This window comes from Enhydra lutris, unplaced genomic scaffold (assembly GCF_002288905.1).
Source record: "Enhydra lutris kenyoni isolate GAN:26980312 unplaced genomic scaffold, ASM228890v2 scaffoldscaffold22, whole genome shotgun sequence".
NCBI lineage: Eukaryota > Metazoa > Chordata > Mammalia > Carnivora > Mustelidae > Enhydra > Enhydra lutris.
The window spans coordinates 1,742,118-1,769,682 of record NW_019154106.1 but is presented as its reverse complement, the minus strand read 5'-3'; the positions used below and the strand labels follow the sequence as shown (position 1 = coordinate 1,769,682).

Below are 27,565 nucleotides of genomic sequence, written 5' to 3'. Positions count from 1 at the left end.
CATGCTGGCCTCCTAGGGACTCATTTCCTCAAGATTCCTTGCCCTAGCCCGGCTGGGGGTAGAGGCTGGCCAGCTGAGATCGAGCTCACCCCTGGAAGTGCCCAGGGCCTTCTTCACCTCCTACTCTGGACCCGGGTGTTGATTTAGAAAGCCTCCATGTCCCCTGGACGCTAGGTAAGGGAGGATTGAACGAGAGAACAGGCCATGTGAGGGCGGCGGGGGGCAAACAAGGCCCAGCCATGCTGGTCCTGACCCGAGAACCTACACAAGGCCGGAAGCGGAAGGAATGTCCGAAGCCTTTACTCGTGCCCCAGGGGGACTCAGCGGGCCAGGGTTTCTGCCGTCCACCGGCAAGCACCGCTTCAGACACCACTACCCAGAGCTCCAGCCCAGGATGCCGGCGCCTCCTCCTGGCAGCCCGCTGGCTCCCTTCCCAAGGGGCAGGAGCCCCAGGCCCCACTCCACCCGAGGCGGCCAGTGGCCCTAGCTGCCTCCCTCCGCCAGCCTGTCCGGTTTCTTCTCTCAGATCTCGGTGCCTGCGGCCTCGGGGCTGCTGTGCTTGTTCCGAAAGTGGTCTCTGTTCCGCTTCCTGCTGCCATGGAAGCCAACGGTCTCCGCCACGGGGGACCGGGCCGCTGAGCTGGGGTGGGCGGCCCCCTGTGGCACGCCGACTTCCTGAAGGCCCCCCTGGGGGCTGCTCCAGTCCTCAGCCTCCGGGCTCCCAGGCCCGGCCAGGTGGGCCAGCTCCACGGGGCCCTCGCCCCCCGGGGCGCCCGGGTTCCCAGGCCCTCCTGCCTTCTTCAGGGCCCTCTTCCTCTCAGGCCTGGCCTCGCCAGCTCGGGCAGGTTTGGTGAAGACGACTCTTCCCTCCCCGCAGCTAGAGGCATCCTGGTTGAAAGAGGACACACGGTCGCTGGGGGCAGCCAGGCTCGGGGAGCCCAGGAAGGCCAGAGCAGCAGCCTGGTTGCTCTGCTCGCTGACCTCGGCCACGTTTTCCAGGCTGTACTTGGTCCAGCGCTCAGGGTGGGCCACATAGTCAGGGACTGGGGGCAACCTCGGAGGGGCAGGGCTCTGACTGGCCCTGCCCGGGTCCTCTCCTGGAGGCCGGCTTGCGGGTGCCGGTGGCTGTGGGAAGCCCCCCTCGTCACCCGGGCCAGTCTGCGCCACAGAGGGCAGCACCCGCCCGCCTGTGCCCTCCAGGCAGTCGAAGATGTTGCGGCTGCGCCAGGAGAAGGTAGAGCTCGTGCCCCTCAGCTGGAACGGCTGCACCGCGGCCGCGCGGAGGCCCCTCGCAGACAAAGAGGACTCATCGGGGTCTGAGTCCCCCTGGGCCTCGCCAGGTAGCACCCCCGGACACAGAGCTTCCATCTCAGCACCGCCAGGCAGGCTGACATCAGAGTCTGAGTCGCTGAGAGACGCGGTGTCCGCAGGCAGAGCGTCGACCTCTGTCCCTTGCTGGGCTTCCAGGGGCTCTCCTGCCCCTGCCTCAGACATGTGTCCCAGGGCACACCACACCCAGACCAGACCGCCCAAGAAGTCCGTGTCTGAGGCTCGTGGGCACTCACGACAGGTCCCTCCTGTAGACCCACTGTCCTTGAGCCGGCGGTGGGATCCACAGAAAGAACTACGTCCTGCAGAGCAAGGGATGGAGATGCCCGTCCCCTGAAAACCCTCTCACCTCCCTTGTCTGACGCGGTCCGTGCGGACACTGGAGTGCGGGTGGGAAGTGCTGCAGAGTGGTGGTGGCCTCGGTCCTGGGGGGCGCGTCCAGCGGCTCAGCTGTAGCGGGCTGGGGTGGGAAAAGCCAACCATCACATCAGGCTGCAAAGGTGCAGAAATGGTGCCACAACCCCAACGGGTGCTCCTGGGTTTATGAAGCCCAGACAGAGGCCAGGCCCAGAGCAGATCCTTTGTAACGACGGCTTCGTTCCAGGCTCGGAGCCCCGTCTGGGGACCTGCTGGGGGGGTGGGGCTGTGGCAAGAGAAGGCCACCAGGGCTCGCCCACGGACAGCAGCAGCCTGTGCTCTGCGCCACCAGCCCCCTCAAGCAGGTAGGCTCCTTACTAACTGCTCAGCGTGGCGCGTGGCCCGCCGCAAGGACCGCACAAAGACTGGGCCACGGGCCTGGTCCAAGGCAAGGAGGGCGGCTCCTGATGGCTGGGAGAGGCCCCGGGAGTTCCATGGGCGTCCGCAGCCACCCGGGGCACCCTTGGTGGGCAGAGGCAGGACCTCCAGCAACCTCTGGTGGCACTTTCCCTCTCCCAGCAGAGCACAGAAGTGGGACCAACGCTCGCTTAGTGGCCCAAGTGTGACCAAGCGGGCACCTTGCACCTTGTATTTCCGGGCTCAGGGGACAGCCAGGCCTCACCCATCCATCCACCAGGCCGCCCTGGCCCAGGGTGACCCGCTGCGGAGCGCCCACGAAGGACCCGGCAGGTGGGCCAGGCGCGGCCGCGGGTGCCCCGCAGCTGATCAAACACAGACGAGACCGCCAGTGCTCTGGGTCGTGAGTCCCCCAGTGAGGGAGCACCTCCAGAGGGAACGGGAGCACCTCCAGAGGGAACGGGAGCACCGCCACGTGTTCTAGGGAGGGAGAGACAATGGGCCGGCCGCACCGCACGCCGCGAGCAAAGCCGGAGCTGCAGCCAGCCTCCTGCTCGCCGAAGTCGCGCCCCTGCGGTCCGCACCGCCGGGAACGCCACCGCGACTAGGAGCAGCAGCCGGAGCGGGAGCGCGCCGGGGGGACAAGGGGGCAGCGCGCCAGGAAGAGCCATCGGGAGCGTTTCCGGGGGCTCTCCGCGAACTTCGGGAGCTCGGCGGCCGGAGCCCCGTCCCCGCAGGCGGAACCACTGGCTTCCCCGCGGGAGCGCTCGGACGCGCACCCCCGGCTTCCTCCGCTCAGTCGGGGGCCTGGGCCGGACAGGGTCCGGGCTTCACAAGCCTCGGGGTCCCAGAGCCCAGCCCGCGAGGGGCCGGAGACGCGAAGCACTACGGGGGCGGCTCCGGGCTGGGCAAGGCTGCGGACAGCGACCTCCCAGAGGCGCGGCCGCTAGTCAGCGCCGGACTCCCTCACCGCAAACCTACCGGACCCGCGCGGCCTGGCCGGCTCCATCTTGAGCTGCGCTCCGCCTTCTGGGAAACCGAGTCCTCCGCCGGCCCAGGCCCGAGGCGTCAGCACCTGGAGAACTACATCTCCCACAAGGCACTGGGGCGCCACTCCCAAGGCCTGTTGCGTAGCGTGGCCCCTGCGCATGCGTCCTCGCTTTTCTTCGGAGCCCTTCCTCCCCGGAAACGACGGCTCTCCTTCCCGCTAAGAGCCGGAATTGAGTAGAGAAAAGAGGGAGGAGGAAGAGGCAGCACGGCGACTCCCAGAATGCTCGAGGGCTAACGGCCAGCGCCGCGTTCCCGGGCCCCCAGCGCCACCTGCTGGAAATCGCGAGCACAGCGGCCTCCTCAGGCCGGAAGTGCACCATCGCGCTCGGCGCCGTTGCCGAGTGCTTCCGGTGCGGGCGGGAGCGCGCGGCCGCGCCCCTAGTGGGTCGGGGGCGGCGGGCGGGACGTGTTTTCGGCTGCTGCGCTCAGCCTCGGGGCGGCCTCGCCTCGCCTGCCCGCCGCGTCCACCCTGCCGGCCCCAGGCGTGGTCGGGACCCACAGGGACCCCCAGGCCAGCAGCACCCCCCCGTCCCCCCCGCCAGCACGGACTGCGGCTGCGCTCTGCTGCGTGGCGGATACGCTCCAGGGTCCACCGGGGAAGCACTTGGGAGGGGGCCCCGGGGTCGCCGTGTTCTCCCAGCGACCCATGCGGCACACACGCGGAGAGGTGTGGCGGGAGGATAGACCCCGCAGAGACCCGATGACCCCAAATGCGGGGCGGGGGCTCGTTTCCAACACGAGCCCCAGAGGAGGCCGCTGGGAACCCCGAGCCCGACCCCAGCCAGGCGCTTGCGGCCTCACGGGGTCGGTTCGGCACAGACCAGGTCCGTGCCCGCGCCCAGGGCACCCCCCAGCGTTGGCGGGGCGGCCGGGCCGCGGTCCACCCCGGGGTCCGGCTGGCAGGGGCTCAGACCCGCCTCTCCGGCCCTCACAAGTTGTGGCTCGGGCCGGGAGCTACCCAGCTGTCCGGGAAAGCTGACCAGCACCGCGACCGGCCGGGAGAGTCCGGGGCGCCGGAGGGGCCGGTGTCCGCCCTCCGCAGAGCCGGCCCCAGGAGGAAGGGGAGTCTTGCAGGCCCCCACCTCAAGCACCCCCTACCCCGGCTCCGCCCCTCGGCGGTGGTGCCCAAGGACTCGGCGGGGCAGTGAGGCTGGGTGGAGGTTGCCAAAGGGGGCACGGGGGCACCTGCCATGTGGAGTGCTCTTGGGGGCCCAGCACGCCCGGCAAGGTCCACAGAGCCAGCCTCAGCCCTGCAGGCCCCTCTGCGCCTGCAGCCGCCCCAGGTTCCGACGCCGCAGGCACAGGGACTGTTGTTAGCATGCCCGGATTCTCCTTCTTTATTGAGTGACTTGGAGGTGTAATTACAGTGGCAGGTGACGCGTTAGAAAGGACAGGTGCGCTGAAGGCGTAAGGCTGCTGCGGACCCGGCTCTAGACAGGCGGCGGGGGAGGAGCGGGGGTTAAAAAAGGCATGAGCCGTGCAGCCCGGGAGGCAGGTGGGTGGGCCGCAGGGCCCCCAGGAGAGGCCTGGCTGAGCAGGCAGAGCCCCTCAGCCGCAGAAGCAGGGGGGGCCCCGCCTCGCAGTCCCCAAGGCCCGCTCACATGCCATCTATAGGTGACTTCAGCCCGGAAGGGAAATGGGGAACTTCAGGACAAAAACGAAACCTCAGAAGTAAAAAGGCTAATAAGTGTAGCAGAGTGATGCCGGAGAAGTTATATACACGGGCGGTGACGGCCCTCCTCAGAAACGTCCGGTCACTCCGGGGGCGCTGCAGGGTCCCCAGTGGCCTGCCCCACAGCGCGAGCAGCTGCGTCCGCTCAGTACACGGAGCTGTTCCGGATGCCGCAGCACAGCACCATGCTCAGGATCATCTCGAAGATCTGCGGGGCGGGTGGGGGGAACTGTCAGCATCCACAGCCCTGTGGGGGTGCCCTGGGCAGATGCCCGGCCCGCACACTCACCATGATCACAGCAACCACGATGGCCGCAATGCCAATGAGGTACAGCTTCCCCGAGAAGAGGTCATCGATCTTCTGGTGGCAGTCCTCCTGGAGGGCGGGGGGAGGGGGGCAGCCAGCGGACAGTCAGGGGCGCAGGCCCTCGGGCCCCCACAGTCCCGCAGCACGGGCTCGTTGAGGAAAGAGCATGGGGAGGCTCAGCCCCTCAGAAGAGGTGTGACCAGCGCCTGGTCTCTGCCCAGTTATCTCACACCCCTTTTAAAACAGACGCGGGGTGGGACGTGGCGGGTGCGTGGTCTTCCGCTCAGGTCGCTGAGCCGCACGCGGACGGTGCTGGCCCGGGAGCCGGGCAGAGACCCGCCACTCCCAGGGGCCCAGCCTGCCAGCGCCCACCGGAGCCCCCAGGCAGCCTGGCGCACCCCGGGACCCGGCCGGCCCCGTGTACCTTGAAGAAGTTGCTGATGACGGAGCTGCCCGAGGGACATAGGTTGTTCTTCAGCATGGACGTGGTCAGCGCGGACAGCGTGCTGGAGCCACAGCAGTTGAGCTGCGGGCACCAAGACGCTCGGGTGAGCCCCACGCCCTTGTGCGCAGGCGACCCGTGGGTAGATGGCCAGGGACACACAGCCTGGGGAAGCTGAGGCCTGGGGAGACGCCCTGGCCTGGCCCAGGATCGGGAGCTGGGAGGTTCCAGGGGGAGAACGGAGCCGGGGGCCCCTCTCTTCCCCTTCCTCCCACCACGCCCTGGCCTAATGGGCTCACCTGGCTCACGGTGGGTCCCTGAGAACCCCTCCCCCGGGGCACCCCAGAGAGTGCTCTGCAGCCTGCGAGGTTGCAGCACCCTCCTGCTCCTGAGGTCTGCGCTGGGGCCAGGCTCCACCCCAGCCAGGCCTTACCCAAGAGGACCGCGCCCCGCCCCCCAGCAGCTCCTCCCGCACCGTCTCATGGAAGGTCTTGACCACGGCCTTGGCGTTGTTGGCGTCATCGTCCACCACGGCCTGCTGCAAAGCCTGGTCATAGAACTGCTTCACGTCCTTGGCGATCTGGGGGTGGGGTATGTGGAAGGGGTGAGGTCACAGCCACCGCAGGGACCATCCCGGGGGAGGGGGCACATGTTCCCCTGGCTCTCCTGAGAAGGTGATGTTCCCAGGGTAGACCTGGTTGCCCCCACCCCCACCCCAGCCTGGTGCTGGGAGATAGGTGGCCCCGCCTTCTACTCGGCCGCCGTGCCACCTCCTCCAGAGAGCCCTCCACGGCCTTTCTATGAGGCAGGGCCCACGGGCAGCTCCAAACAGCACCTGCAATCCAAGGGTAGGCCCAACCCCTTCCCCACAACCTGAGCAGCAGGCCCTCCCCAACCCCAGCCCGGCAGGGACGGGCCCACTGCTGTGGCCCCAGGCTCACCTGGTCTTTGTTGACAAAGCCCCAGATGCCCGCAGCTACTTCACAGGCAAAGAGGATGACGAGGCAGGTAAAGAACTGGGAAGGCCGTGCAGGACCCAGAAGGGAGAGCAGAGACACAGGGATGAGGGCAGGCTTGGGGCAGCTTAGGGCTGGCCACGTGCAGGTGACAGACGCCCCAAGTGACCGGCAGCCCACCCCCACCCCGCCCCAGCTGGGGACGAGCCGCATCAGGGGAAGACTCGGTCCCAGCAGTGGCCTGCCGAGGTTCTCAGCATCCCCGGGGCGTTTGGGCCTCAGGTGACCCCTGTCCGCACCCCACTCCTCCCTCTCCCTGTGGGAAGGGGGTCATCATGACACGAACGCCCACTGCCCATGCCTCCTGGGCTAGCCGGGCCCCAGCTTCTGCGTTAATGTTGCCGAGGAGCTGGGACGCGCCCCTCATTGCTTCTGGGCCTTTGTATTAAAAACAAAGAAAAACCACTGTAAAACCACGAGCTAGGAACCAGACGTCACAGTAATAGGACAGGGTGGGGTTTCCGAGCCACACAGGGACTCCGGAGGGCTGTCATTCCAGGAAAGGTCCCTAGGCCACCCGGCGAGTCCCCGCTCCAGGGCCACACTGCCAAGCAGGGGGGCCCATCTGAGCAGAACACAGGGAGCCTCCAGAACTTGGGGTTCTGCCTCTGCACCGCCTTCCTGCCCCCGCCTGGCCCCAGGCCTTACCGTCCCCAGCAGGCACTGGGACTCCTGGATGGCCCCGTAGCAGCCCAGAAACCCGACGAACATCATCACGGCACCCACGGCAATGAGGATGTAGATGCCTTTGTGGGGGGAGCAACGAACACTCTCAGAGCGCGACGTCCCCCCGAGGGCCGCCCGTCCCAGTCCCCCTCCCTGGCCATGGGCACACCTTCCACCCAGGGCTCGGGCCACCCTGCCCTAGAGGAGTGGCAAGGGCACCTCGGCCTGGCCGCGGGGCGAGTGCCCCTCCCATGTCTCCCTGCCCCGCGGCCCCACCCCCGCTGCGGCTCTGCACCCCGGGAGCTGGGCCGCCAGGGACCGGGCCAGGACTGACTGGCACAGCAGCATGCTCAGAGAGCCCTGCCTGCTGATCTGTGCGCTGCCTCGCTCCCCACTGAGGTCGCACACGGCCTGCACCCACTCTGGTCCCTGAAGTCTCTGGGACTCAGTGGGGGCCACAGAGGACCGTGCGCTCCTGGTGCACAGGGCCATGCCCACTGTGCCCGGGCAGGGGGTCAGATCCAGCGGCTCCATGTGGCTCCCTGGGCTGGAGGAGTGGGCCCGAGCTGGCTTTGCGGGGACAGGAGCCTGCCGGCGGAGGTGGCCTGGCAGCTGGGGCGACCCGGTCTGCAGAGGATGGCGTGTGGCATGGGAGGGAGATTTCTAGGTCAGCATGTGCTGGGCACGGGCTCCTGGGGATGCAGGAAGGGCCAGGACAGGGTAGGGGGTGCCTCTGGCCTGGCCGCACTGCCCTTCTCAGGGCCCATGGCACATGGCCCACGCAGACAGGTCTGGTTCCAACAGGCGCAGTTGAGGACCCACTGGGCCCTGCAGTGTTGTCCTGGATGCTGAGGAAGCCCCCTAACCTGCCCCCCTGCCCCTACCAGCCTTGGACAAAGAGCCCTTGTCAGGGCCCACATCTGCTCCCCCGCCCCCTGGAAGGCCCAGCCTGCCTCAGGCGGATCCAGAAGGCCCGTCTTTGATGGGCGGGGACCCGGCAGCCCACGGGGGTCGCTGCCGAAGCCCAGGTCCCCAGGCAGGCCTGCCAGGCAGTCCAGTGGCTGAAGCTGCTCCCCAAGGGCAGCCCCCACCAAGCGCCAGAAGAGGCATGTGGGGGCCCCTGCAAACCAGGGTTAGGCCCCACAGTGACAGCCCAATGTGGTACCTGTGAGGGACAGGCGGGTGGGACAGTGCCTGCGTTGCCCCCGACAAGCCTCTCGTATGGAACCACATCCCTCCTGGAGTCCGGGCACAGCCCTGCAGCCTCACTCCTCCTGGGAAAGCCCAGAGCAGAAGCAGTGGACCTCTGTGTGCCCGGCCCATTCCCAAGCCTGCGACCAGGGTTCCTGAGCCCTCTCAGCCCAGTCCTGAGCTGGACCAAGGGGGCCTTTAGCTCCTCTACCATACTGGACCAGACAGAGGACTGTGAGAGCAGGAGCTGCTCCGGCCATGAGGTGGGAGGGGACCTGTTCCCAATCACCTGCCTACACCCACGGCACCCCAGATCCTGGAGAACCACCCCAGACAGGATGTTGCAGGCTTGAACCCCTGGGGAAGGAGAGGGGGGCCCTGGGAGGAGGTCTGCAGGAGACAAACAGCTCTGATGGGTCTGGAAGGCCCTTCCTTGCCCTCGGACACGTGAGCAAAGCTGACCACCCTGCTCCCGAGGGTGTCCCTGGTGGACCCTGGGTGACGGTTCTCAGGGGTGCCTTTGTAATGGGCAGGCGGCGGGGGGGGGGGGCCCTCTCCTCAAGAGACTCAAACCTTCAAGGAGGCTCACAGCCCGGGGGAGCCTGTGGATCTGGAAAGGGGAGGCTCGGGACCCCCTCCAGGGGCAGCCAGCCCTGGGAGTCCACGGCCAGAGCTGCAGGCTTCCGTCTCCAGGGAGGAAAGGGGTCACCTGTCAGTGCTCCCGGGTCAGACCTCTTCTCCCTGCAGCTCCGAGAGGAGCACAGGCTGGGAAGGACACACATCCCCTTTGTGGCCCCAGGGGACCCTGGGCCATCCCTGCTTCAGCAACCAAGCGTCCCCGCCAGCGCCTGCCCCCTCCCCCAAACAGCAGCTGGGAAGGACCCAGCCCCTGCTGGGCCGCACACAGTAGGGCGGCCGCTGGCCCTAACATGGAACCCCGAACCCGAAAGGCCCACACACACTTCCCGCCCCACTGCCGGGCCTGTGGGGACCTGAGAGGCCAGACCAGGCCGTTCCTTTAAAGGACAGAAACAAGGCCTCCAGAGCCCCAGGAGGGCCAGGCCCTGCCTCCTGCTGGCTGGGGACCAACCTGAGGAGGAGGGAGGCTCTGCAGGACAGGGTGGGGCAAGGGTGGGGGCGTGATCCCCTGAGGGGGCCCCAGCTGGTGCCTGGGAGGCAGGCAGCCTAATAAGGCAGCAAGGTGTGGCTGGGGGGCGGCCTGAGTCACACTGGCCCCTGCCTCACCCTGGGGCCCTGAGTCTCCCTCCCCCTTGCTCCAGCTGCCTGGGCCGCCAGTCCCGCTGCCCAGGCAGGCATCCAGCCCCGCCCCTTCCCTGCAAGCCTCCCCGAAATACCCACCGCGAGCCAAGGCTCCCCTGCCCCCACCCAGTGGCCTCCAGCCCCCAGTTGGCTCCCAGGAGCCATCTGGTAGGGTCTCAACCGCCCACACACCCCGTGCTGTCCCAGTGCTGCCTGGGAGGCTGGCTGCCACACCCCCGACCCCCGCCAGCCAGGCAGTGGACCCCCATGGAACCACGGACCGCAAGGCCCCAGGCGGGCCCGACTCTGCCCACACTCTCTCACCCTCTCGCCCAGAGAGCCCTTCCTGGCAGGCCTCGGCCGCCCGGCCGCCCAGCGAGCTTTGCTGGCCTGGCCCATGCCCTGCCGCCTCCTGGAAGTCCTTCCTGACCGCCCGTGTGCAGCAGCGATGTTCAGACATCTTGACAGGTCGCTCCCGCTGGCCCCCAAGCGCAGAGCCAGCCAGGTGCACTCACCTACGTAGAAGGTGTTGGGTGCAGGCCTGTCTCCGAGCTCCAGGTAGAGGAGGTTGGTGGTCTGCGGGTCGTGGCGTAGCCACAGAGCCACACCCAGGATCACGCCTCCGGCCAGCTGGGGAAAGAGCAGGGACATGGTTACTTGCCCAGAGCACCACAGGGGTGAGTGTGGGCCGAGCCACACCGGACACCCAAGGAGGCAGGGGCTGGACCCTCGCCTCCACCTGCCCGCGGGCTCAGGGCGTCCCTCTCCAGGTGGCGCTCCCAGGCACCGCTGGGGTCCAGGCTGCTTGCCGGCTCCACACGCCCGCTGCTGGGACCCGGCACTTGGGATGGGTATTGGAGCGACATCCCCAGTCCGGGATGGGCACGCTCATGTCAAAACAGCGCTCATTTTTCCAGCCAAAGCTCTAATTTAGTCGGAGGCCCTGTATTTTCATTTGCTAAATCTGGCCGCAGGCCACACCAGACCCAAGTACCCTAGGGACCGCTGGGCCTTCCTCTAAGCAGGTGCTCCCCACTGTCCCCAGCTCATCTGGGAACCCCATGGAGGGGACTCCAGTCTTTGCTGCCAAGAGGAGAGGGGTGGGGTCTGATGCCCCCAGGGCCCTGGTGGGGCCTGTGGAGGGAACGACAGACAAGGGGAGGCAGCCGAGGCCGGTGGCCTCCAGGAAGCCACGGGGCGAGGGCCTGGGCCGTTTGTGGGAGAAATCTTGCCGCTGCTGGGCCTGGGAAGGGAAGTCGCCGTGGGAGGAAGGAAGCTGGGCTCCCAGAGAGACCAGGGAGGGGCTGCCTGGGCAGCAGGGGCAGGAAAGGGGGCTCTGCTTGGAGCCTAGCGGGAGGACAGAGACTTCCGGCTTGGGGAGGCTTCCACAGACTCAGGGTCCTGCCAGCACAGGGCCTGGGGCGGGCGGGGGGCGCTCCTGAAGGGGAGCCCAGACCACGCTGGGCCCGGACTACACAGAAGCATCCCACCAGCACAGGCCGTGGTGTGCCACTCTCGGGCCCCAGCCTCTGTCTGCAGGCCGGCCCAGCCCCAGCTGCCCCACAGACCAGAATGTGCTCCCAGAGCCCGCCGCGGTGCGGGTCCGAGGGCCTCGCTGCGCAGCCACAGCCCCTCGCTTCCTCCTCCCACCATCCGTGTGCCGGCAATGGAGCCTTCCCCAGACGGCAGCAGACACTGACCCCCCAAACACAGGCCTGGAGCTCCACATCCTACAGGGAGGAGAAACCCCCAGTCCAGAAAACCACCTGGCCAGACCAGCACCTGCCTGAGGCCCCTGCTGGGGAGCAGACCCCCGACACGGCGGCTGGTGGCGCGCGTGTGACTCTAGGCCCCGGCCCCGCGGCATGTCCCAAGGAAACGCCCGCTGCTTCCCAGGCCCTTCCACCTGGCCTCCGCTCACAGTCAGGCTGGCGGGGCCCACGCCCCCAAGGCAAGGCTGCCCCCCAACTAGTCCGGGGTTTCCTCTTCTCAGCCCTGTTCTCCCAGGGTTCCAGGTCTGGTGGGGGAGGGCAGGCTAGGCTCAGAGGCTCTGCCCTTCCTCAAGGGTGGGTGGGGAGGACCACCAAGGTCCCCTCCCATGACCCTCTGGCCGCCACGCAGACCTCCAAGGGCAGGGGCCCAGACTCCCAGCATCCTGCGCCTCTCAGCGGCACCTGCCAGCCACGGGAGATGGCCAGGGGTCGCATGGGACGGCGGGGGCAGGGCAGGCACCCCAGAGTCCCCGGCTCCTCCTGAGGTGGCTGCCATCTGGGGCTCCCAGGGAGGCGGTGTCTAGGCTGAGGGTTGCTGTGGTAACTCTGGCTTGAAACCGTCACTTGTTCTCTTTTGAAACTGTGGTCCAGAGCAGCCTTTGTGAGATGTCCCAGGGCGGAGGGGGAGGGGCGGGGAAGCCCCTGTCCCAGGCCTCCCGCTGTGGTCCTCTGCAGTCCTGGCGCCCTGGCCACAAGCCCGGTGAGCCTCCCCACGGTGGAGGGGGCGGAGTGTGGAGGGGCGCGTGGGCCCTGGCCAGCTGGGACCTCTCCCGTGTTCCCCATGTAGCCCCTTCACCCCAGCAGCCGGGGAGACAAGTGTCTTGGGGTGCATGTTCCTAACAGAAGTGCAGGGGGAACAGTGCTGACCCCCTCCCTGGTCGCCACCTCGGCTGCTTTGGCAGGGGCAGGCGGGGCGGCCTCTGACTCCCCCGCGGCCCCCAGGCCCGCAGCCCTGAGGGGTAAAGGGAAGTTGCTCCTGCGTTCAGGGCTGGGGAGGGCTCAGTGTGGATGTGCCCCTGTATGCCGGGGCCCCAGTCACTCCAGGCCCCGCACAGACCCCCGGAGTGGGGCCAGGTGAACGCAGCAATGGCGAGGACCATCCCGTTCCCTGATGAGGAAACCCACGTGGCAGGGGGCAGACTGCCAGGGAGGGAGGGACAAAGACAGCACCCCGACCCAGAGCGGGGGGGAGGGGGAAGCCCTCCGCAGGGAAGGCAAGGCTCCTGGCCCCCCACTCGCGCCCCGGCGGGAACGTGGGAGGAGCTGGGGTCAGTGAGCTTCCCAGCTCGGCCTGCACCTGCCGCCCCGCAGGTCCCCCCAGGGACGCAAACGTGCGTGTCCACACCACGACGTGGGCCCTGGCGGTCTCTGGCATCCCCAGCCCTGACCTGGGACCGACCCACGTGTCCTGCAAGCGGCTCACAGGCGGGGGAGCAAGAACATGGCGGGTCCCAGCAGCAACACGAGATGTTCTCCGCGGACAACCACGCTGGGTGACAGCCACCAGACCGGAAAGAAGTTCCCTTTCTACACAAGTGTCAGAAGTGCAAATTACGTGCAGTAACAGAACACAGGCCACCGGCCGCCTGGGGATGGGGGACAAACACGAGCCCCTGGGCGCTTCTGGGGCTGCTGGACGTGTCCACGGTCATGATGCCGCGACTGTTTCACAGGGTTCTACCGACACCGAAGTCACACCCCAACTCCCGACTTGGGCCCCAACGTCTAAACTTTTTTTTTTTTTTTTAAAGATTTATCTATTTATTTGACAGGCAGAGACCACCAGCAGAGAGGCAGGCAGAGAGAGAGGGGAAGCAGGCTCCCCGCGGAGCAGAGAGCCCGATGCGGGGCTCGATCCCAGGACCCTGGGATCATGACCCGAGCCAAAGGCAGAGGCTTTAACCCACTGAGCCACCCAGGCGCCCCTCAACATCTGAACTTCTAAGCAACTTCGTCTGGGCCCCCAAAGATCCTGGCTGCCGTCTTGGGGCCAGCCGGGTCCCTGGAGAGGTGGGCTTCCCAGGGCCCGCAGAAGCATCTGGAAACATCGTGCTGACATTTTGCCCACGGAACCGAGGTTTTAGGGTCAGAGAAGGGAGTGGAGAACTGTGGAGCCGGGACGTGTGCTCCCCAGCAGAGATCAGTGTGCAGGGAGAGCAGGAGTCCCGGCGCAGGGTGGGGCCCAGGGCGTGGTGGCCAAGGGTGCCCCTGGCGTCTCGGGGTCACAAGGCCATCTCAGCTAAGGTCCCAGCCGCCGCGCCACGTGGCTGCAAGCACCAGTGCTGGGAGCAGCAGGTGTCCCCGCCCTGCAGAGCCCCCCCCCCCCCCCCGACCCCGCACAGGGCCGCCTCTGCAGGGCTGCCCCATGCTCCTGCCCCGGGGGCCCTGCCCCACAAGGGGCCCCGCTGGGAAGGGCGCTGGCTGGCTGGGCCGCAGGGAAAGGTGCCACAGCGGGCACGGTGTGGCGGGTTCAGGACACTGTGAAAGATTCCGTTTCTGTTTCTTTCTTCGTTTCTGAGAATTAGTAACTAAAGGCGTCAGCTGGAACAGGAGGGGCTGCCAAGCACGCTGGGTTCCTGCCCGCCCGCCTGGCGTTTCCAAGAAGTGGCTGAAAGGGAGCAAGAGGCAGTGGGTGCCGCTGGGGCAGGCCTGCTATGCCCCCCCCACCCCGGCCGGAGGCCCCCAGCCCCACCCACACAGGCCCCGGGGCTTTGTGTCACTCACGCCCTCCCAGCGGCTGGCCGCCCAGGGGCAGGAGTGTGGGGGGGCGGGGGGGGGGTTCCACCCGAAGCGTGGCAGGATAGGGCACCTGGCTCCACCCCAGCTCTGCTCCCCAACCCCCCACCTCCAAGGGTGCACACACTTGAGGGAGAAGGCGCCAGGAAGCGTTCCTGGCTGGGCGGCTGGGGGGTCCTGGAGGCCTGGAGATTTACACCGCCCCCACTCCCCCCACCCCACCCCGCCCCCTCCGCCCAAGCAGGGCAGTGAAGGCCAGGAGGCAGGAAGTGAGGCCGGAAATGCCCTGAGGGGCAGGGGTCTAAGTCAGAGGGAAGAGGTACAGCACAGATGCTCTGAGGACCAGTTGTGGGAGGTCAGAGGGGGAAGGAGGAGGTCCTGAAACCACCCCTGGAGCTGGGTGGGGGTCCTGGTTTCCCGCAGACTGACCCTTGCTCTCCACCCACCATCAGGGGACAGGGCCAGACGCTTCCCTGGGTGATGCAGGCCTGACTCGGGCCTTCCAGGTGGGTGGCCTCCAGGAGCAGCCCAGGGCGGGAAGTGTGGAGGGAAGAGTAGGGACCCCCACCTCGGCCAGGGAGCGGAGCCTGGCCTGAGGCCCCTGGCCCTCAGGAAGCCCCCTGGCCCAGCACCTAGGAGAAGGGAGCAAGGGGTTCGTGACCCAGGCCCTCCTGAGTCCCACCAGCTGGGGGCTGCGGGAGCCACTTCCCCCCAAGAGGTGAGTGCAGGACCCCGCTACACCCCATCTCCTCTAGGGGCACATCACAGACCCAACCCCACCACCCAATACCTGGGTAGTGAAGCCAGGAAGTGCCCTGCTCCCTGGCCCCAAACCGACCCCATGGTTGGGAGTCCTTCTGCCCCCTCCGACCCTGCAGGGAGGGGCCTGCGGACACAGGGGCCTGCCAGAGAAGGGCCCAGGACAGGCTGCGGCAGGACCAGGCCCTGTGCCTCTGACCAGGAGGAGCTAGGCGGGCCAGGCACCAACTGCAGAGGGAGACGGGAGGTGGGTAGGCTCAGGAAGGGGACCGGAGAGCAGGGGGAGGACTCCCAAGGCAGGTCAGGGTAGCCTGATCCCTGTCCCTGGAGAGCCCCAGCCCTGCAACCCCTCCAGGCCATGAAGAAAGACCTCCTCATGTGGTCACTTGGGGACCTCAGCCTCCTACTGCTCCAGCTGAAGGCTGAAGGGACAGCTCCAGCCCAGGGCCTCACTGGCCCGGGGGGGACCTGAAGGTCTTATCACCTTGAGACAAAGCGAAAGGATGGTGGCCAAGCCCCTGGGCTAGGGAGCCGCATGGGCCCTTCAACCAAGCAGAGCCACAGCTGTGTGAGAAGGTGACCCCCTGTGAGCTCAAGGTGGGACAAACCCCCTGCCTCTCGGAAGCCCCCGCCCCCTCCTCCCCAAGACCAAGGGCACTGAGCTCCTGGCTCAGGCCTCCCAGCCCAGGACTGGACACCCAGGAAGGTGTGCAGTCCTCACGGCGGCGCGGAACTGAGCTCAGCATCATCCAGAGATGACGGCACGGGTAAGACAGGTGACAGGGAGCTGCTCGACATTCCCCCAGGGGAACTGGGGCCAACCCAATTATGAACTGGGCCAACCCGGGCGTGGGTCACCCAGCCCGAGAGTCTGCAGGGAGGGTGGCCCTGGCTTCCTGTCTTCCACCTTCTTGCCAATGACCATGGTACCCAGTCCCCATAGGCAGGTGGGGCAGCACTAACTTCCGAAGTTAGAAACAGGGACAAGGGGCATGAACTCCCAGGCCCTGGTGGAGCTGCCGGGCCCCAGTTCCCCCCTCCTCTGCGGCTCCCAGCCCCCCCTGCCCAGAGCACCCTCACCACTGACAAGAAGAACTTACGGGCCCAACCCCATCTCCTAAGCCCCTCGCTCTGGCCAGCTCCCATCTCATGCCTGGACAGGGTGGCCGCGCCGCCCCTGGCAGCCGGCTTAGCAAGGGAAATCCTCGGCTAGTACGGGGCATGGCCCCTGCCTGCCCACGGGCACTCCCTTAGCATCCGGGAATCCACCTGGAAGCCCCCACGTGGTCTTGTGAGTCAACACTTGCTCGGCCATCAGGAGGGGCTTAGGCCAGGCCCCAGAGTAGAAACTCTGTGTACTTTGGGGCCGGGGACGGGGCAGGCACTGAGAAATCTAGAGGTTTCTGGAAGCATGCTGGGTCAAACCACACTCTGCAGGACAGATGGAAAACAACTCGGGAGAAGGGTCCTGAGGGCCAAATCCAGACGAGCCTGGTTCTCGGTCAAGGACAAGGCACACCAGCCCTGGGGCACCTCCAGGGCTGAAAACCACGCAGCCCTCACGGCATGCCCTGAGCTGGGCTCTCGGGTGCCAAGGCCAGAGGCAGAACCCCTGTGCCTCTACCCCATCCCCACCCTGAAACGCTGGGCCAGTGCAGAGGTGATCGTCAGCTCCTCCCATGGGTGCCTGGACTTTGCCATATTGATCTGATGACCCGGCTATCGCCCTCTCCGGCTTTCAGGCGCTGAAGTGAAGCCACAGGGCCCGTGATTTGGAAGGATGGGTTTTTGGGTCCCTTTCCCTGACTGGACTCCCAGAATGAGCTAGGGATTGGGAATAAACTCAACTTCTGGAGGCAGACCTGAGCTGGTGGGGGGGTGGGCACCTTGTGGTGGTGGGGAGGCAGCCTTGGAGCAGCACCCACCAGGGTCCCAGGCCTCTTGGTACCTGGACATCCTTACGGGGGTGGGGTGGGAGACAAAGTCTGTTCCAGGCACAGACCACACACTTCCTCATCTCGTCCCAGCCCAACGGCCATTTCCCCCAAAGCGCTGCCACTCAGCCCGTCCACTCGCCCACCCCCTAAAACCGGCACAGGAAATCCCCACCCCCACCCTGAGCCTGCCAGGGTCACACATCCCCTCTCCGGGAAGGAAGGCGACAGAACCGCTAAGTGACAGACCGTCATGTGCTGTCTGGAAGCGAGAATTAAATGCCAGTCAGCGAGGCTTCTAATCAGCCCTGTTCCCGGCCTCGTCTGCCTGCCCCACCTCTGGACAGCAGCCACTGAAGGCATTAGGCTGGAGAAGGGGCCAGCCCAGGACGCTGTGCTCTCTCTGGCCGGCCTCCAAGGACAGGCCTGGGATCGTACCCACTTCACAGATGAGGAAAGCGCGCGGCTCACGAGTGCCAGCTTCCTGCCCCAGGTCACGGGGCGGGGAGCCTCTGCTCTTCCTGAAATGCCCGGCCACAAGCAGGAGCCTGGAGTAGCAGCGGCCTCTGCCAGGAAGCTCCGGGTCCCACCAGCACCGGGAGGATTTCCACTCCCTGCAGGGCAGGGCATCTGCACCGTCCCCCAGGCTCGGCCGGGGCTGCTGCTGGTGCCCCCGCTCCCGTCCCTGCCTCACGGCTGGATGCCTGCAGGGCCAGGGAACCCCGAAGGCATACTGGGGGCACACCGCCTGGGGCCCCGAAGTCCTGGCTCGTGGAGGAGAGAGACAGGCCTGTGAGCATGTGGGGTGAGCGGGCCCCTTCCTGGAGAAGCCGGCTGGACCGCCCCCGAGGCCGCTCCCAGGTGGGAGCCTTTCCACTCCTACCACGGAACTGTGAAAAGGGCCCCGATGTAGTCAGACACCCACTGTCAAAGTCTCCCAGCTCCCCCTCAGCACCCATACCTGCACGGCAGAACGACAGTCACCCAGCGCCCACGGAGCCCCTTCCCCAGGGCGCTGCCCATGCCAGCCAAGGCGGGCAGTCTTCCTGCTGGCCATCCGGGCCCTACAGCCGTTTCCTGAGTTCGACCCTCAGGGTGTGAGCTAGTCGCAGGCCCTGGGGATGGGATGGCCAGCCGCCGGGGCAGGGGGCAGAGAGGGGCCCTGCCAGACTGGTGGCCCCAGGCCCCACCCTGCTCAGCCCCACGGCAGGGGTGCGTGGGGCCACAGTTCTCAATGCCCAGCTGGGTGGCCTGGTGGGGGAGAGGCCTGGAAACATTGCCTTAAGCTTCAAAAAAGAGCAGCCCCTGGGGATGGGTCAGGCCTCCACCCCAGCTGCCTGAGGAACCACCAGGCTCGCCCAGGCGGAGCTGGGGGGTGAGCGGGGTCTGCCCTGGAGACCTCCCAGGCTGGGCAGCGGGGAGGGACCTACCCAGCACCGACACTCAGCCTGAGGACAAGAATCCGCTCTGAGAGACATCCTCTACCTCCGTCCGCCCTCCACCTCCTGGTCAGGGCCCTCACCCCACATTCAGGCTCTGCTCAGAGGCCAGCAGAGGGGCCTCTGGGTGTCCCCCCGACCCCCTACGGGCCCAGACCACAGCAGGCAAACACTAAACAAACACTGAACACCACCGCTCCGGCAAAGGGGGTGGTTTCGGGGTGGTTCAGGCCAGTCCTGGCCCTTCCTGACAGCCCCACTGCTCCCCACTTCCCAGGCAGAGGCCAGTGGCCACAGCGGGCCCCCAATCTGTCCTCCCCACCCAGGTGGGGTATGACCCCTCCACTCCACCCCCAGCTAGAGCTCAGTCCGGTCTCTGTCCTCCCCACCCCAAACACCTCACCGCCCCGACACCCGCACTGGGGTCCTCCCGGCTGGGACCCTCAGCTGTCCAGATGGGAAACAGATGCTCCCAGTCCCATGCACTTGCTCAGGGGACTGTTCAAAAGTTTACCCTCCCGAGTCTACTGGAGAACTACGCTGTTGGCCAGATGTGGTCATGGTCCTTCCTGAGAAGGGGTGAGCAGCCTGGGGTGCCAGAGGGGTCCAGGAGGGCTCCCAGGCACTGCCCAGGGGACTGGCCAAGCGTTAGCAGGGCCGGGCCAGGAGAAGGGTTCCTGCACCCACTCCGGGCCCCTCCCCAACTCCAGCACAGGCAGGAAACAGAAACAAAGCCAAAGCACCAGTGGTCACTGGCCAGCAGTTACCACCCAGGCCAGGAAAACGCAACCTGCTGGTCTGCAGCCTGGAGCCGGAGACTCTCGTGCACCCCTAGACGACCATCCTGCTGGCACCTCTCTCCAAGGCGAATGGCCAAGCCCACACCTATGCCCAGACCTGGGCATCCACTGGGACCCAGGCCCCAGAGGAGCTCAGAGACGCTCGGGTCCTCAGGGTCCCCTGCCCTGGGCCGGCCCGGAACCGCCGCCCCCAGCCCCACTCCCCTCAAAGCCTCCGCAGCCTCCTGAGCCGGCGGGGACCGCAAGCTCCGACTGGCTGAGAGCGGAGGGGGCCAGCCCCACAGAGCGCGGCCCAGCGCCCCGCACGCAGGCCACGAGGGGCTGAGGCGCTTCTTGTGCAGGTGCCGACCCGGCCGGGACCCTCACCGCCACCCCCGGGGGCGGCGGCGGCACCCAGGGCTGGGCGGGGCCGGGCCAAGCCCGGAGCAGACGGTTCCCGAGACTCGGACCAAGCGCGCGCCCCCCGGCCCCCGCCCGGCGGCCCATCCAGGGGCGGCGGCCCCGATGAGCTCATGGGGGCGGGGCGCTGGGAGCCCCGCCCCCGAGCCCCCTCGGGGGCCGCGAAGCTGGGTGGTCCCGGACACCGCGGCCCGCGGGTCGGGAGCCCGCACCCGCCGCGCCGACCGCCATCCCCCGGCGGGCACAGACCCGAGGCCCCCAGACGCCCCGGCCCGGCCGCGCAGAGGCCCCGAGGGCCCCGTCTCGCAGCCCCCACCCCCGCCCCGGACGACCCCACCTCCCCCCGGCTGCCGGCCCAGGACCCCCGTCCGCGCCCGGCGCCCACAGGTGGCCCCGCAACTTGGCGGCCTGGCTGCGCCCCCTGCGCGGGGCCTAGCGGGACGCGCGGCCTGCGGGCTCGGGGCGCCCCCGCCCGACCCCGCCCGCCCCCGTCCAGCGGGGCTCACCCAGAAGACGAAATTGAAGACGAAGAGCAGGTACTTGATGCACTTGGTGCAGCCCTCCACCCCCATGGCGGCGCGGCGGCGAGCGGCCTGCGGGCTGAGCGGGGCGGGCCGGTCCTGGGCGCGGGGCGCGGGGCCTGGCGGGCGGCGAGGCCGGGGCTCGGGCCCGGGGCGCGGGGCGCGGGACGCGGGACGCGGGACGCGGGGACTCGGGGGCGCGGGGCGCGGGAGGCCGGGCCGGGACGCGCTGGGTGGACCGCCGCCGCTGCGCGCTCGCTCTCTGGCCGCGCGCGCGCCCCCCGCCCCCGCCGCCTGTTATAGGGCGCCGAAGCCCCGCCCACCGGCCCCGCCTCGTCCCCGCCCCTGCCGCCACCGCCCGCGCGTGCAGCTCCTCCCCCCCGCGAGCACGCGCTCGGTCGGGGGTCAGACGCGCGCGCCCCAACCCCCGGGTCGGAGCGAGGGAGGGGGCGGCGCGGAGGCGGTGGGGGGGGCGGGCCTGCGTCCAGGGGCGCCCTGGGAAGACCCTCCCCTGCTGTCGTCCTCCCTCAGGCGCTTTGGGTTGGTTATCCGAGTAGGCTCCCTGGAGGAGGTGATACACCAGTGATGGCGCTGCCCAAAGTGCTCCGGGGTGGGGACCCTGGGTGAGTGAAGAGGCCCACAGTCAGCCGGCCTGGCCTGAAGACCCTGGAACGCGATTCCAGGCCGCCAAGCTCTTGTCCCGGGGTAAGGGGACGTTGTTGAGCACTGTTAGAGGAGTCTGTGTTTGGAAAGGTCACTGAAAGGGTGACTCTGGACCAGTGTTAAATGTCTAGGAGCCCCAAACCACCCATAGGACAAGCTCCAAATACAGTGTACTTTGTGCTCAAGCCGGTGGTGCTAGTCCCCCCAGGAGGCCAGCCCCACAGTGAGACCAGCTTCCTGAGGGAGTGGGGGCCAGGCCCTGCTGCCCTCCCTGCTGGCTGCTGAGGACGGGGAGGGGACCCGTCCCGCAGGGGTCCGCCACCCCCCAGGACCTGGATTTGTCGTGGTACCTCACTGCAGTGTGGGTGGCCATGGGCAGCCAGCCGCTTCAGGGTTAATAGGGGAAAAAATCAAAATGCCATTTACTCAAAGGTGACACAGAAGAACGCCCAGATCTTTCAAAATGAACATCTCGGAAGAATACAGACATTTATCGCTGATTACCTGAGTGGATCTGCCAAAGCTGAGGGCTAAGTCCTCAGAGAAAAGCCTTCCCTGGCCCTCTGGAAGGGGGGCAGAGGGGGCCCACGAGCATGGGATGGGGCAGAACCTTGTATGCTGTGCCCCTGGTGCACTGGCCCTCAAGACAGGTCGGGTCCGGCTGGCGTGTCCTAAGACTAGGCATACATCAGTGGTTAGTGGGTCCCACCTGTGTGCCAGGGTGCTGGCCAGGGCGCTGGCTGTGGGAGCTGGACAGCCAGGACCCCTTCCCTCAAGGACCCCACAACCATCAAGCCAATGCTGGGAAGGATAATTTAAGGGTAGTAGCAGCTGGAGTGCTCCAACGGCACAGGGTACTTGGGGGGTATACAGGGGACCCAGGCCCTGAAGACTGAGAAAGTGCCAGCCAGCCCTGCTGGGTGCTGGGAAGGAGCCTTTGGAGGAAGCGGGACACGTTTGGAGGAAGAGGAAGGGAGCCAGGAAATGGGGGCAGATGGGAGAAGAGAGCTAGATGCTGATGTTGGGGCAGGCGGTGGGGTCGGGGGCCAGCACTCGGGTCTGAAGCCCAGCACGGGGCTGCGTGAGATCTGAGTGTGTGGGGGCGATCGGAGGGTCTCTGCACGGGCCTGGCTTCTGCACTGAATGGGGACACAGGTGAGAGCAAGCTGCCTCCGCCCATAGTGGGGCCACTTCGCAGGCACCGGGGTCTCCCTGGAGAGTGGGCCATGACGTTGTGCGAGGCCACCTGTGGCTGCCTGGCACAGGTGGGCTCCAACTCCGGGTCCGCTTCTGAAGTGCCCTGCCCAGTGGCCCACCAACTTGACCTTGTGAGGACAGCAGGGGACCCACCAGCCCTGTTTCAGGTCCTCCAGAGACGCCACAGGAGGAGATAGAAGGAGGTTCAGGTTACAGACAGGCTCCGGGGCTCAGGAAGCCCAGAATACCCCAGCATCTGCCGCCTGCAAGCCGGGGACCCTGGAGTGCTGGTGGGGTGATTCAGCCCAAGCCTGAAAGTCTGGGAACCAGGGAGCCGGCGGTGTACGTCCCAGTCGGAGGGCTGGAGAAGATGAGGTGGGACACCCCAGGCAGGAACAGGGGGAGAGTCCCCACTTCCTCCACCTTCTGGTCTAACCAGGCTTTAAGGAGACCAGGTAAGGCCCACCTGCACTGGGGAGGGCCACCTGCCAAGTCCACCAACTCCAGCTCCTGTCATCCAGAGACACCCTCCTGGACGCCCCTGGAAATAACGTCCCCTCTGGGCCCCCTGCAGCCAGTCTCCCGACATGCCACACTGAACATCACAGGCGGCTGTGACATGACCCGGGTGGGAGTGATGGGGGCAGGTGGGTGTCCAGGGGGTGCGTCCTGGGAAAGGACAAGCACCCAGAGGGGCTGCACTAGAGAGTGGGGGGGCGGGCCTGCCTGTGCTGTGCCTGGGACGGGGAATGCCCTGCCCTGAGGGGGGATGGTTGCCCTGAGGGCAGGTGGGGCTGCTGGTGTGATGGCCGCAGGAGGGGCAGCGTGGCGGGAGCACCCGGCCTCCACCGCTCCTCTAGGTCTGGCTCTGAGTCTTCTGTGCAACTTGATGCTGGTTCCTCAGTTTCCCCATCTGTGGCAGCTCATCTCCCAGTATTTTCCGGGGGGTGACATGGGAGGACATGTCCAGGCACATGGAGCAGGACCTGGCCTGGGGGAGGCAGGAGGGCTCGGCCTCCTTGGGCTTGCTGGACCCTGAACCTTCTGGGGCAACGGCAAGGGCCTGAGCTCACTGCTCCCACAGGGCACATGCTCTCTTGGGGGAGTCACTGAGCCGCGCCTCTGCGCCTTGGTCTCTTGTGGGAATCAACAAGGACCTCCCAACGACACAAACAGGCTGTTTATGGGGCACGTGCTCCCAGACGGAGTCGGCCACCACCCTTGCAGCGGGCAGAGACCAGGGGGCAGGCCCAGAGCCGGACAGCCTTATAGTTAAAAAAAAAATAAAAGAAAGAAAGAAAGATGGGAAAAGAAAAGAAAGAAAAAAAAAAACGTAAAATCTTGCTGCGAGCAGCGACCCGTCCGCGAAGACATCCCACGGGGACTGCCAGCAGACAGAACAACAGACCCGGCAAAAAATGTAGCAAAGGAGGTGTAACAGTTGTGCGCTCAAAACTTCAAGACGCCCTGGAAAGGACCTGAAGAAGGTCTAACGTAGATCGATACCCGGTGTTCTCGGACTCGCAGACTGTGCTGCCACCGCGCCCCGACTCCCCGAATTCGCCCACAGCCTACACACGGCCGCTGTCGGAACCCCGGCGGGCTCTTCACGGGCTCATCCTAAAGTTCACAGGGGCCCCCCAGGGGGCCCATACAACCTCAAGGAAGAAGAACAAAGTCGTTGGACTGGTGTTTCCTGACGTGAAACCCTGGGAGCTGTGGCCATTGCGACAGGGTGGTGCCCAGCGTGGAGACAACTCAGGAACCCCGGAGCACGCTCGAGAGCCCGGCAACACACCGCGCATTCCTGGCCGGTTGGCTTCAGTGGGGGGCCCTGAGACAATCCAGGGAGACCAAGAACAGTCCTTTCCAGCCACGGTGTTGGGAACCCCTGGGTGTCCACACGCCACAGAGCCAAGGGGCCACACTCCATGCCGTTTCCCCAAACCAACGCAGAATGAGCTGAGATGGGTCACGGTCCTCGGTGTTAGACCATAGTCCTTCATGTGGGACAGCAAAGGCGCGAGCAAAATAAGAAAAAAACACCCAGGTTAGAATTTTAAAACTTCGTCGTGTCAAAGGAGATCACGGAGGACGTGGAAAGGGAACCCACGAGTTGGGAGAACAAGTTTGCAAATCGCAGGTCTGGTAAGAGACGAGTATCTAGGACATGAGAAGAACTCCTCACAGCCCCCTGCCCCCGGAATCAACATTTTTTTTCGGAGAAGACATGAGATGGCCCAGAAGGTCACAGCCTCCCGCCCGCCGTCGGCCACCATGAGAAACAGACGGCAGCGGCGGTAGCGCGGGTCCGTGAGGGTGTGAGGCGACCTGCAGGGCTGGCGGGGTGGGAAATGCCGCCGCCGCCGTGGGGCACAGACAGCAGTTCCTCCAGACGCTAAACTTAGAGTCACCGTGTGACCCGGCGGTTCCCCTACAGGCACTCGAGGGCCCACTGGCAGAGAGTGGGTGTTAGGTGGGTGGTGACGGTTGCACAACCCTGTGAACATGAGAAAAAAGAGAAACAAAACACCACTGAGCTCTGCGCTTTGTTTTGTAATTCTTTTTAAAGATTTAATTTTTCTTTTTAAGTAATGCCTACACCCCCCGTGGGGCTCGAGCTCACTGCGGAGACCCGGAGTCACGTGCTCCACCGCCTCAGCCGGCCAGCTGCCCCCACAGCGTACCCTTGAAATGAGCGGAGACAGTGTGAGTTCTGTCTCCGTAGAGCTGAAAATGGGGAAGTCTCAGGCATGTTCTGATCGGAGGCTGTGGCCGGAGGGAGATGGGGGTGGCCAGCCAGGAGTGGCGCGACCCGTGTGCTTGATTTGGGGGGTCCTGTTGGTGGATGCAGCGGGCCGAGGGGAATCAGACAGACCCAGGGAGAAAGGCGTGTGAAGGAGGAGGCTGAGACCCGGCCGATGCTTCCGCCAGCCCAGCCCTACAGACCAGAAACAGACCCCAGGCGGCTGGACCAGATTCTCCCTCACCCACACCTGGCCTTGGACTCCCGGCCTCCAGACCGCGAGAGACTAAAGGTCCACTGTCTACACCCGCTTCTGAGTTGTGTGGCTTCTGTGCAGCCCCGCGTGGCCACAGGCCCACTGCTGCCCCTCCTGCCACATGGGACGTGGAGTCCCCCAGTCCGGGGCAGTTGCTGGCGGGTCCCGTGCTGGTCCGTCCAGCCCTCATCGAGGGTTCTGTGCTCAGGGAAGACCAGCCTGGCTGGTGCGTCGGTTCTGCTAAGACCCACGGCTGCCCCTTGCATCCAGAGGGATGGCGCCCCAGCGGGGGGCTCGACAGTGACCTGGGGGCAGCCTCGATGGGAGGGGCTTCCTCATCTATCCCCAAAGCTGCTCTGCCCCAGGGCCGGGGTGGGGGGGCAGCAACTGAGGGGCCAAGGTCAGAGCCCGTCCTGTGTCTTGGTCTCTCTGTGTCTCCCTTGGGGGACAGACGTGTGCTGCCGTGACCCCTGCCTGTCGTGGCCACTCCTGTGGGTCTGCCTGTGTGCCTCGTCCCCAGGGCTGGGGCAGAAGCATCCAGGACGCCTTCTTGATGGGAGAGGGGCAGAACCCATTCAGGTGATTCCTAGCCATGCCGTCCGCTCCGGCAGGGTCACAGGGCTGGCCCAGCAGCAGCAAGCCGTGTGCTACTCCGGTGAGCTTTGTGGTGGCCAGGGTTCTGCAGGGAACCAGGGCCCGTGGATGGAACACGCCCCCGAGAGACTGATTGGGGGAACTGGTTCCCGCGGTCACAGAGGCTGACGGGTCCCGAGGGCTGCGACCGGAAGGCCTGAGCACCAGGAGAGCCCCTGCGTGTGTTCGGTCCATGTCTGGAGGCAGGAGCCCGTGAGCCAGGCAGAGAGGGGGCAAGCTTGCCCTCCCCCGACCTCTGTGCCCCCGGGGACCTGCAGAAGCCCGCCCACCCTTCCCCAGGTTCATCTCCCCAGGAGACACAGCCCGACCCCGATGACGTCGTTTTACCTGCGTCCCCTCTCTGAAGACCCCGTTCTCCAACACGGTCCAGCTCGGTGGCGCCGGGCTCAGGACGGCCACATATGAGTTTGGGTGCACCGTTCCGCTGGTCACGGGGTGGCCACTCTCAGCCTCCGGAGCAAACACCCTTTGCCTCTTCTGATGGAAGCTGGAGAAGGACCCTCCCGGCTGTCCGTGGGTCTTGCCCCAGGAAAGTCATGTCTCGCTGACCGGGTCAGAGCTCTCTGTGGGCCCCGGAGCCCCAGGCTCCCAGCTTGTTGCTCCCTGTCCTTGCTTCTGAGGGTCCGCTGCTGGCCTCTGCTGGGTAGGACGCCACCCTCCCGGCTGCCCTCTGAGTCCAGCTCCGAAGGGGCCTGTCCAGCGCCGGGCCTCCTCGCGGCTCTCAGTGGCGCTGGCGCCCCACTCACCGGATCTTCCTCCTTGCCCCGGCAAGCCGGGTGTCCTCCGGGGTCACCCATGGAACACAGACAACTGGTGGGGTTTCTGGCTCTGTCGGCTACATAGCTGGGTATCAGAGATACCCGGATCCGAATCCCTGGGGCCTGGGACTGTCCCCTTCGATGGCCAAGGAGGCTTTGCTGGTGTCGTTAAGGACTCTGAGCTGGGGGGACCTAGCTGGGCATCAGCACGAGACCCACGAGGGAGGCAGGGGGACAGTCAGCGGAGGAGGTGGTGGGAGAACAGAAGCAGATCCGAAGAGGCTGCCCTCGCGGCTTAGCAGACAGAGGAACGGCTATGGGCCGAGCTGGGCAGCTCCAGATGCTGGCACAGGGAAAGAAGGGCTGCACCCTGGGGTCTGCACAGGGGATGGGACCCTCCAGCACCCCAAGGCCCCGTTCTGGCCCCTGGAGCTGGGCAGAGCCACAGAATGCGGCTTCCAAGCCCCGTGCGTAGAGTTATCTGTTCTGTGTTCTAGCGATGATAGGAAATAAAGGCGCAGGCCTCGCCAGGTAACATGCCGCTGGGGTGCCCGCCTTTCTGAGGTCCTGCATTTTTTTTTAAGATTTTATTTATTTATTTGAGAGCGAGAAAGCACACATGCAGGGGGAGCAGCAGGCAGAGGGAAAGGGATAAGCAGATTCCCCGCTGAGCAGGGAGCCCCCCGATGCAGGGCTCGATCCCAGGACCCCGAGATCATGACCTGAGCTGACGTGACATGACGTGAAGGCAGACACTTAATGACTGAGCCACCCAGGTGCCCACATCCCGCATTTTTATCTCACTTTGTGGTATGCACTGAATTGTCCCCCCGCATTCACATGGTGAAGTCCTAGCCCTCGATGTAGCCGTATCCGGAGCTGGGGCCTCTAGAGAGGGCTGGCGGGAACACAGGGTCACTGGACCCTGATCCCGTGTGACCGGGGTCCTTATGAGAAGAGGGGATCAGGACACGGATGTGCACGGAGGGATGATCCCGTGAGGACACGGGGGACCCCGCCCTGCCAGCCCCTGCATCCCAGGTGTCGGCCTCCGGGACGGGGTGAGGGTGACGGTCTGCTGTGCGAGCCCCGTCCGTGGTGTTTGCTATGGTCACCCCAGTGACTAATGCACTGCTTCCCAGCATGTCTGGCAATGACTTAGCTGCATTCCAGGAGCCTTGCAAGGGGTCAAACCCTGCGTCTCAGGGGTGAGCCCTGGCACAG

General features: G+C 66.2%; 2 protein-coding genes across 2 annotated transcripts; both read right to left on the bottom strand.

Moving 5' to 3' along the window:
• Positions 1-284: 284 nt before the first annotated feature.
• On the bottom strand, positions 285-3,123 carry LOC111149751 (tumor suppressing subtransferable candidate 4). Its single transcript, XM_022506997.1, has 2 exons — positions 3,085-3,123; positions 285-1,789 (listed from the first exon to the last, which is right to left on the bottom strand). The coding sequence occupies exon 2, from the start codon at positions 1,492-1,494 to the stop codon at positions 523-525; it is 972 nt and encodes a 323-aa protein (XP_022362705.1). The 5' UTR covers positions 1,495-1,789; positions 3,085-3,123; the 3' UTR covers positions 285-522.
• Positions 3,124-4,466: 1,343 nt separating this feature from the next.
• LOC111149456 (CD81 molecule) lies at positions 4,467-20,318 on the bottom strand. Its single transcript, XM_022506545.1, has 8 exons — positions 20,053-20,318; positions 10,223-10,337; positions 7,239-7,336; positions 6,516-6,590; positions 6,050-6,154; positions 5,557-5,658; positions 5,115-5,201; positions 4,467-5,033 (listed from the first exon to the last, which is right to left on the bottom strand). The coding sequence occupies exons 1-8, from the start codon at positions 20,116-20,118 to the stop codon at positions 4,971-4,973; spliced, it is 711 nt and encodes a 236-aa protein (XP_022362253.1). The 5' UTR covers positions 20,119-20,318; the 3' UTR covers positions 4,467-4,970.
• Between the last annotated feature and the right edge of the window lie 7,247 nt (positions 20,319-27,565).

Bases quoted from the DNA above. Each gene is read 5' to 3' on its own strand.
- LOC111149456 (XM_022506545.1), bottom strand. From the start codon at position 20,118: ATGGGGGTGGAGGGCTGCACCAAGTGCATCAAGTACCTGCTCTTCGTC. The intron at 5,659-6,049 runs GTGCGGGAGGAG...TGGTGCCCGCAG, and splicing joins TCAAGACCTTCCATGAGACG to CTCAACTGCTGTGGCTCCAG. The intron at 5,202-5,556 runs GTACACGGGGCC...CCCGCCCTCCAG, and splicing joins TCATCAGCAACTTCTTCAAG to GAGGACTGCCACCAGAAGAT.
- LOC111149751 (XM_022506997.1), bottom strand. From the start codon at position 1,494: ATGTCTGAGGCAGGGGCAGGAGAGCCCCTGGAAGCCCAGCAAGGGACA.